Source organism: Aulonocara sp. 'chitande type north' Nkhata Bay, linkage group LG2, assembly GCF_057382095.1.
Source record: "Aulonocara sp. 'chitande type north' Nkhata Bay isolate Kocher_YH1m ecotype deep benthic linkage group LG2, A_spYH_male_GT1.1, whole genome shotgun sequence".
Classification (NCBI taxonomy): Eukaryota; Metazoa; Chordata; class Actinopteri; order Cichliformes; family Cichlidae; genus Aulonocara; species Aulonocara sp. 'chitande type north' Nkhata Bay.
In genome coordinates, this window is record NC_141345.1 from 3,267,287 (window position 1) to 3,277,252 (window position 9,966).

Consider the following 9,966-nt stretch of genomic DNA (forward strand, 5'->3'; position numbering starts at 1 on the left):
TATTACATAAAAGTTAAGCAGTAAGAGCTGTTTGCAGTAGAGCTCCAAACAGCTCTAAGCTGCCAAATCAGGTGTGTTTGAACCAAAATCCACCACGACCATGCTGATCATTAGTACCAATGATGTAGGAATATATAAACAAAAATAAATACATTTTGTAACTTTATTTTTCTGATGGGTAATAAAATAAATGTTGACCTGCAGTAAACATTGGCTAGAGACAATTTGTCTTTAAGACAATAAACACCCAGACAACATTAACCACTGAGGTGGAACAGTTTAATCACACAGTAACTACAAACGCATTTTGTCAACTTAAAAACACAAACTTTGAGTGAACCAATCTGTGTGCTGTGTAATAGGAAAATCACAAATTTAAAGGAATGACACAGCAACTTCCAATAAAAATTCTCTTCTCCCTGGATGAAGGCTTTTCTCCTCCTTGTCTTTCCTGTATGCCAGAAGATGACATGTGACTGCCCCCTGGTGGTCACTTCTCTATCAGTGAGTCCAGCTGCTCCTGCAGGGAGGCCAGCTGTTGAAGCAGAAAATAGAGGGCGTGATTGATGCCCAGCAGCACCGTGGTGTAATTGGAGGGTAAGTGGATGATGATTAACATGTCTTTTCACATTAATTTGCTGCAGTCATTTGTCAATACAAACAACGACCCTAGACAGTGGGTGGCCACTATGCCATAGCTACAAAAAGGACTCCCCTGGTAGCTGCTGTCAAATTAAATTGCGCTTGATTGGTTTTCAACTTTGCTATTAGGCATGAAAAATGTTGGGTTGAAAAAGAATAGCAAACACAACACCATCCGCCGACATGATATTTGACATTCATTCAAGAGAAATTCATGCAAAGTGCTGAAGGCTGTAGAAAGCTCACAGTGAGCACTGATCCTTGGCTTTTACAAAAAGGTTCTTACCTGCTCCATCTCCCGCTCCTCCTGCTGAATAATCTCATCCAACAAGGCTTGGAAACGGTTCTGTAAGAGCAGAGAGGCAAACAAGGTTTGTTTGAGTCGACATGCTGAGCCTCATTAAATTGTGATGGCTTTAATTAAATGTGTGTTGGCCTGGGCTGCTCGTGTCAGTATCTCCTCTCTGACAGAAAGGCCACTTGGAATGCCAGTCAGAGGCAGCTGACCTTTTCCATGTGACTGTGATAATAACGACTGGAGATGGGGCTCTGACGGTCCCAAAACACTGAGCAATGAGAGCGTTAAATGGCAACGTAGGAAGGGTCGTGTTTGCTCATGTTTCACTCATTGTAAATTCTCCACTAAAGAGTGCTGGGCATAAGAATGAACTTTCAGCTCCTTTTTTGTGCATGGAAAAACCTACAGAGAAAAAGGCTAGCAGCAGAGATGCAAGATTCTGGGTTTTAAAATAACCATTTAAAAAAATAATGTCCTCCAACAATGTGTGAAATCAGCTGTTATTTAGGTTTCCCGCCACCTTTGAGAGAATCTATGCTGCATGAACAATTTTGCCTCCAAGCTCATCTGCATGTTCTTGTTTACGTCTCTGTACATGCAGACCTAGTTTTTGGATGAACGGGTGAAAAAAGTGTGAGTGTTTTCAGTGCTTACTTTGAGGGCCTGGTTTTCCACTTTCATGATGAGCTCCTCCTGCTGTTTCTTGCGGGCACGAGTTTCCTGAAGCTTGGCCTTAATGTTGTTGATCTGCACCTGGTACTCCATAACTGCAGGACACAGTGGGAGGTTCATGTGTGAGGGCTGTCATAAAAACACTTATGTGCTGCAAAGAGGAGGCAAAAAAGGTTGGAGGGCGAAGATGATGTGACATAATTTGAGACACTACACTTGCCACTGGGACAAGATATGCAGCTTAGCTTGCTGAACCATAAGGATGCTTCCAGTTCAGTTTGACAAATTATCCATAATGGGAACAATCAGTTGACTTAAAAGGACACGAATCAGCAGGATGCAGTTCTATAAAGACACAACTAAATCAGTCTGCTTTGTGCACCACACAGAGTTCTCATCAAATCCACCATGTCTCACAGAAACCCGTGGCTCCACCACCAATCAACCATCTTATAACTAATTGTATCCATTCACCGTTTTCCCCTGGCTCCAAATTCTGACAAAGCTGTTGTAATGCAAACTATCTAACAATAAGGAGGCCATGTGAATCCATTCATTCAACTTTTACAGCTATGCATGGATGCCATCATCATGCATGGCCTGGCTCCAACATATTGAGAAGGGCTCCGCCAAGATGCTACAGTTGAGCTGGCCAGCAGTGCTGCCTGACTGACAGTTCTATGTATCTAGCTAAGGAGGTATTGTGCTGTCAAACTGGACAGCTCCCTGAGCCTCCTGCTGAGCCACAACACCTGTCAGACTGGTTAGTTGAAGAGGAGAGCTGAGAGCTGTCAGAATGAGCATCTCTGTGGGTGAGGGCGCAGCACGTGTATTTAAGTAAGGCTATTTATTTGAATGTGTGTGATGAGCTAGAAAATTCCACTTCGATTAAAAGTTCAGACACCTTGCTCAGGTTATTTTTGACCTCTACTTCGACAAGTATCTCTGGGCAGCCAAGCCCACTTTCTTGGCTGTGACTGCTGCAACTGAAAAATGAACAACTGTTGGTATACAGAGGAAGTCGGCTAAGAGAAAGAGAATTATCTCTGTGGTGTAAACTGCAAGCACGGCATGAAAGATTGCATAATTCTAATGCGGCACTTACTTCACATCCACCTGGGTGCACACACACACACACTCTCTTTACTGCATAATGTATAAAGAATCACATATAATAATCACATCTATCTCTCCTGTGTTTAGTTGTTAAGTTGTTTTCATAAAATAAAAAAAATAAAAAATCTGATTAGGGATGCTGGTGAGAGATTTTTAACAACAAAATGTAATTTATATCAGTTGGACTGCAGCTAGTGATGATTTTATTTATGAGTTAATGCAGCAATGAAAACTATATACGATGACTTGTATATAGTTTTCTGCCTCATACCTATCTGGTTGTTTCTATCACTTTCATTCTGTGCAGAATCGGACTCATTAAGTTTGTCCTGAAGCTGCTGGACCAGATCATCCTCTGTGTCCATGATATTCAGGTCCTCATCTTCATGCCGGTCCCCTTCGTCCTCCTCGTCCTCACTTGAACTGCTGATGTCATTGAAGATCTCCCTCAGTTCATCATGCTGGACTGGTGACGCAGAAAGCACATTAGCGTTAGAAACGCAAACACAAAGATGGAAACAGCGAGAATTTAGAGCACTTGCTCTGGGATTAATCTAGGTCACAGAGCCAACAGTCTACTGGAGCTTTAAAACTGGGCTTATATGACAGGAAGGAATAAATGTGGAGTCCAAACAACCAGCCTGCTCTTCTCTTACATGGCAAAAATAACTCTGCTCCAACACTTGGCAGTACAGTAGAAGTCACTCAAGCATGAACCACTAGATAGTTTAGCCACATACCTCAAGGTATGGGAAGGAATGAAAGGAGGAAATAAAATGAAATGAGGTAAAAAGGTTAGGGAAATGTTTTGTTCATAATTGCTTGTTACAGCAGCACTAATTTGTTCATGACTGTTTTATGAACAATCTGATTAGCTTTATGGATAGATCATTTCGTATGCATGTGTAGGGCTGTTCGATATAACGATATATATCGGATGACGATATAAAAACATCTATCGTTTCATTTTACGCTATCGTTTGTTTCGTGGTGTCGCAAAATAAACTGTTTACGGCAATATTTTTTCATTGTTTTGATGTTACTGTAGTGGCTATATTCATTTCTTAAAGTTCTCTCTTTCTCTTAAGCTGGGCAGACACTGTGCGATTTTTTTCAGTCGCGTTATTCAGCTCCTGCTCAAACTGTACGATTGACTTGCAGGGGTTAGAAGTTGGTAGGTCATGATGCAGGGTGTCACATTATACAGCCGATGCTGTGATGCGACCCGAGTGCTCACACTGTGCGTCCATAAAAATGAAGGTTATAACAGAAAATCTGACGCTCGCTCTCCCTCTCCGTCTTTCACTCACACAAACACGCACAGCACCACCATCAACTTTGCTAAATTGCTAATGAAAAACATTGATCAGGCAGCTGTGATTGAGCAGCAATGTCCATCCAACTATTTTCATGGTTGTTGTGGTTATGATCATTTTGTGAGGCCATAGTTCTACAAGTTGTGCCTCCATCGCTTGTGTCCAGATCACACGCTGCACTGCTGTGCTACTCCGTCTTTTTCACCAACATTTATGTGTTTGCGCGTGCACAGTGTGAGCAGCTACGGCGACACCCTCACGACGGTCGTGAGGATTTCAAACCTCTTTGAAATCCTCACGACCAAGCGATTGATGATCGGGAGCTGGTCGTGAGGTGTTAATCGCTTCTCGTTATCCCACGTATACTACACGATGCACGATGAAGGGCCAAAATCGGGGCGATCACTAAAACGGTCGCACGACTGAAAAATCGGCTCAAAATGGGCCAAAAATCGCACAGTGTGAGCCCAGCTTTATATTTAATATAACCACACCACGAACGATTTTATGCGTTGTCGTTAGCAACAACGACAGTAAAACCATCGCGTGTCCGCTTGTTTATTTTCCACATAAACCTTTCACAATAAAGCTCAAGATCCTGTTGAGACTTTTCAAAATAAACCGAATCACGTGAAAGAGTATGCAGTGTTTACGAATGGGAAGCAAAAAAGAGCCGCCAGGTGCTAAAAAACAAACAAACCTTAGACTCAAACGTTAGAACAGGCTTTTCCCCGCAGCACGCTGTGTAATAAATACTCACAAAGAAAACGGCGGCCGTTACAACTTATGTCTAAAAATGTATAATTTCATGCATCGGTTAAAACACTCGACTCCAGGTACACGAGCTGGAAACACTTCACGCAAGTCGAGCTGCCCGAGATTCACAGAATTTACAGAAACTGTTACATTTTTGTGATTTATATCATTATCGGGACGATACATGTCTTATATCGGGATATGAGATTTTGGTCATATTGCACAGCCCTATGCATGTGTACATATGTCTCTTCCAGAGTAAAGAAAAGTTTAGGAATTGCATCCTAATTACACGATGTGTTCACTAGTATTCTGAGTCTTAATGATTCAGATAACCATTTTTAAATGTTCATCCCAATTATAATGCTATTATTAAAAAAACTAAATCAATCAAGCTTTATTGCGCGTGTTCATATAGGTCAGCTAAAAGGCCTGGGTAGCAGAACATGTTCTCTTTTTTAGCTGAATTGAGAAGCTGGCTGAGCATTATAACAGAGTGTACCACATCTTATTTCACACGACTTTTTAAAATTAAGTTTTATTTACCAGAGGACCCATGACCCATCTTGTGTCCTGAGGTCCCAGGTGAGGAATCCAGGTTGGCCAGAGAGCTGTGTTGATCTGCTTCCTTGGACTCATCCTCTGCGATAACCTCCCATCCTGATAACTAGGTTAAGGGTTGGCACACCTTCTGCAGATTCCTTTAACCTTCAGAGGGCCTAAACTAAAGTAAAAGACTTGTGGTCTTTTGAATAATCCTACTTCAAAAAAAGACCTGAAGGGTCAAATTAGATGCAGAGAAACTGTCTCAGTTTTAACATTCATTAGTGCCATGTTTATCTCCCCAGCTGTATGCAAGCACTAAAATTAAAATAAGAATCTTTGCTTCACTGTGACCAACTAAGCAATGATAATCATCAGTCCATCTCAATTAACACACAGCAAGCAGCCACTCAAGGCAGCCTCGCTATGCTCTTATTCTGTCAGGCAAGTTTAGGGTTTCATTAAAGCACTAATAGCTTCCTCGCACAGTGCATATCTCTCGCAAAGGCATCAGGGAAAGTCAAATCAGGTGAACCATGTAACCATGCAGGAGTCAGGAAAGCCACTTGGGCCTAACTTCAACATATTTTACATGGTAAATTAAACAGAGATTATGTTTGACCTAAAAGACAAAGAGTGGTAATTATGTGACGCTTCTGAAAAACTGACTAGATTTCACGTTACAAGTAATGGCCAGCTGATTCTGCCTTACTCTGAAGTACTTTTAAAGATGTAATACACACTATTGTTTTGATGGTTTATATACACCATAGGTGTCAAACTCTGGCCCGCGGGCCAAATTTGGCCCGCAGCCTAATTACATTTGGCCCGCAAAGCCATGCCAAATTACTATTAGAGCTGGCCTACTGGTATTATACAGCTAATATATATATATTGTTTAGTATTAAGCTTTGCTTGTTCCATATTCAGTTTTTCAGCAAAATGTGTTTGAGTCCATAAGAAAAGATTAATTCTTATATCTGGAGGAATAAATATATTTCAATAAATATTAACGTTAGCCCGCGACTTTGTTCCAGTTTTGAATTTTGGCCCACTGTGTATTTGAGTTTGACACCCCTGATATACACCGTTACTATTGTCCTAAGATGGACGTGCAGAATGTTTAGGTGTCAAAAAGGATACGGACGCTGACAGCGTCAGCATCTGTGCTCAGCAATCTCTTCACTTCCTTTTCCACATCAGGAGATTCAATGTACTGCAAGAGACAGAGAGATCGAGTTACTTGTAGTATTAGCTGCATCTCTCTTGCCTTATCTTACACACACACACACACACACACACACACACACACACACACACACACACACACACACACACACACACACACACACACCAAGGTAGCAGCTGGCCACATGCCAGGAAGTACATTAGCGATTAAAAACAGAAGGGGCCAAATCAATATGGCTCAGCTCTGCACCTTCAGGAAGATTTATTCAGAAGACAAAGTAGACAAAGTGTAGTGCTCCAGCTCCACTCGCTTTCACTTTGATCAAAGCAATAGTGAAATGGCTTTTTTGCATGCCTTTGGGGGAATCTAAGATGGAAAGGCTTTATTTATATGTAAATCTTAGTTTTCACTTTTACCATAGTTCCTGTTTTATGAAATGTAAATGTCTTGTTGGAAGAGAGCCTAGGAAAAAGATGGATCATCAAACGAGATGCTAAGGAGATGGATGGGACACGGGAGGGGATTGCTGTAGGGAAAATGAAAAATGTCAGAACCTTTTTTTTCGCAGTCTTCCGAAATCTCCTCTTGCGCGTGTTCTTCAGAGGGCAGGTGACTAAAGAGCAAAACAATGGGATTAGCGAAGCCAAAAATCAGTCCACTACCCAAGGAGGGGACATTATGTTTCCTGAACTGCTGATATGCCAAGTTTTCAATATAAACAAGTCAAAAAGCTGCTGTCTGTATATAATTACTTACTGCCGTGATTCCAAACAAATTTCTTGTCCTTGTCTTTATCCTTCTTTTTGGTCTTGGGGTCAGTGCCAGTTGGCTCTTCCAAAGGGGGGTAAAGGTCTCCATCTAGTGTACACACGAGCATCTAACCCGTGGATGGGAAAAATGAATGCAAAATACCATGCTGATTAATCTGTACTGCACTGCACTGTAACTGGGGAAAATAAATTTACATAACACGTATCTAAAATCCAAAATGTACTTTTATTTTAAACCAACAAAATAATGGAAAACTGTAAAAATTATTTATTTCCAGTCTCTTGCTTACCTGGCAGACATCTGCGGTCTTGTAAAACGTCTTCTTGTCCACCGTTTTGAGTGACTCAATCATGCAGGGGAGATCAACCAGTTTGCAGGCCAAAGGAACACGGTCTACTCTAACTATGCCATGACGGCCATCAGCTACAAATAAGAGGGACAAATGACTGTTAAGGGGACATGTGGGTGACAATTCTTTAACTAGATCCATTAGTATGCTACAATCATTGTTACATTTAAATAACAAAAAGAATGAAACTGGTATAGAAATATGTACAACGTTCAAAATTCTGGACCCGACTGTAAATGAATAACAAGACAGGGAGACAGCGTTAATTAAACCAGTGCCAAGATTGTGAGCAGCTTACGGTGCAACTCAATGGTGAGTCTGTCCTTCATGTTCATACTGCTAGACTGTGCAATCCTTCTTACTGTTGAGGCATACTCCTGCAAAAGAAAGAAAAATGAAGCCAGATCATATTGGTGGTGATAAAACTGAATTTCCATCAAACAATGAATTTCTGCAAGTGCAAAAGTCTCACCGAAGGAAGCCTGAGGACAAACTGGCTCTCCAGCTCATAAGGGGCATCCTCCTTACTCTTGGAACCGACCTTCCCAACTAAAATCAAAACACATCACCATAATGAAAGTGTTAAAATATGTCTTGCTTGCTATATGCTGACAAACTACAAAGTTTGTCATTCTACTTTAACATTAAAATATACAGTACATTATGGAACTCATTTTTCCTATTTTGAAGTAAGAAGTAATATAGTATCTAATATCTTAATCTCTGGCTCTCTTCCACTGTCTTTTTTTTCACAGTGTCAGATGGACGCCACTCCTGAAGCCTGATTCTGCTGGAGGTTTCTTCCTGTTAAAAAGGAGTTTTTCCTTTGTCTTCTCACTGAATGCTTACTCATAGCATTCCGTTTGATTGCTGTGGGTTTCTCTGTATTATTGTAGGGTCTTTACCTTACAATATAAAACTCCTTGAGGCAACTGTTGTTGTGATTTGGCGCTATACAAATGAAAGTCAGTTCAATTGAATCATTGGCTGGACGGACTCGTCTGTGGACCATTTAAAGCATTTTCAGTACCTTAGCTGGGCATTTTCTCTTACATACATTATATCTCAGGGGCAAAAACTACACTCCACCACATTTTTTGACAGCTTTAATTACTGATCACTTTATAGTCTTTCATGTTCTTCCCGTGGAAAGAAATCTCCAAGTTTGGTGATTTTATATGCATTATTTTACTTTGAGTGTTCTTTGTTTTGCTTTTTTTTAAACTTGTGGAAAATTTTCTTTAATGGTGTGAGGTTTTCACTGGGCAGCAACACTAGAAATACACACTAGTGTACAAACACTCGTATATAAACACTAACTACTATCTTAAGTACCTACAACAGTAAAGTTTATTTCAGTGCTGACAAAAAAGGAAATTATAATGTAATAAGCTAAAAATGTAAATAGCCAAACCATTTTTATTTCTCACAGTGCGTATATGCAAACCAACAAACGTTATTATTAGTTCAATATAACATTTAGTTTATTATATTATACTATGAATGAATAAATGAACGAAAAAATAACCAACGTTCCAACCAAATGTACTCTGAATCTCTTTTCAAATTCTATCACGAATGTCTTTACATCAAAAGTAAAACACAGATAATTACAGCTAATTAAGGTTACTTGTGCATCTTACATTAATGACGTCTACCACACTGTGGAACAATAACACTATAGGAGATTATACACAATGTTCAAAAGACAGGAACGATAAACGCTAATTTGCGAACACAGTTGTTAAAATTTGCCACCGACAACATGTTTTGTTTCATCATCACCATTATTGTTACTATCATTGAGTTATATCAGCTTCATCTTAATAACCGACAACGAAAAGTGTTTCCTTACCTCGCAAAAGTGGAGGCTACGAGGCTAACAGCTAGTTATCTTTAGCATAAGGATAAGGGCAGAGGATTTTAACGTACCTTTCAGTTTAGATGTCATCGTCTTTTAGAAGTTTAGATGGTGCAGCTGTATAAATATATTTCAATGCTAAACACGCATAAACATGACGATTCTGACTGACAAAAACGAGACTTCTTAGCTACACAGTGATAGCATAATCACGAGCGAAAACAAGAGTGTTGCTTAGGGCTTTGCCACTTTCAATACCTCCTCGGAAATTTGTGTTTTCTTAATCTTGGCTGTACAACTCGTATGTCTGAGCATTAAATTACAAATTATAGGCATATTTCAGTTAATAATTAAGTAATTATAATATATATGTGTGCATATTTTTGTACTGCCATGTTATTAAATAAGGACTAACAGTGAAAGTTAGTTAGTTTGTTTTTCAGCGCATGACAG

General features: G+C 40.0%; 1 protein-coding gene across 1 annotated transcript; it reads right to left on the reverse strand.

Moving 5' to 3' along the window:
- Positions 1-265: 265 nt before the first annotated feature.
- On the reverse strand, positions 266-9,778 carry taf7 (TAF7 RNA polymerase II, TATA box binding protein (TBP)-associated factor). The gene is made up of 12 exons (XM_086302148.1): positions 9,585-9,778; positions 8,125-8,201; positions 7,951-8,029; positions 7,593-7,726; positions 7,289-7,409; positions 7,087-7,145; positions 6,487-6,559; positions 5,347-5,460; positions 3,000-3,194; positions 1,595-1,707; positions 929-988; positions 266-535 (listed from the first exon to the last, which is right to left on the reverse strand). The coding sequence occupies exons 1-12, from the start codon at positions 9,601-9,603 to the stop codon at positions 491-493; spliced, it is 1,089 nt and encodes a 362-aa protein (XP_086158274.1). The 5' UTR covers positions 9,604-9,778; the 3' UTR covers positions 266-490.
- Between the last annotated feature and the right edge of the window lie 188 nt (positions 9,779-9,966).

What these genes read in the sequence shown, in the direction of transcription:
- taf7 (XM_086302148.1), bottom strand. An exon ending in ACTCACCATTGAGTTGCACC is followed by an intron (nt 7,727 to 7,950) that starts GTAAGCTGCTCA and finishes TCTTATTTGTAG; the next exon opens with CTGATGGCCGTCATGGCATA. An exon ending in TGCTGACGCTGTCAGCGTCC is followed by an intron (nt 5,461 to 6,486) that starts GTATCCTTTTTG and finishes CCTAGTTATCAG; the next exon opens with GATGGGAGGTTATCGCAGAG.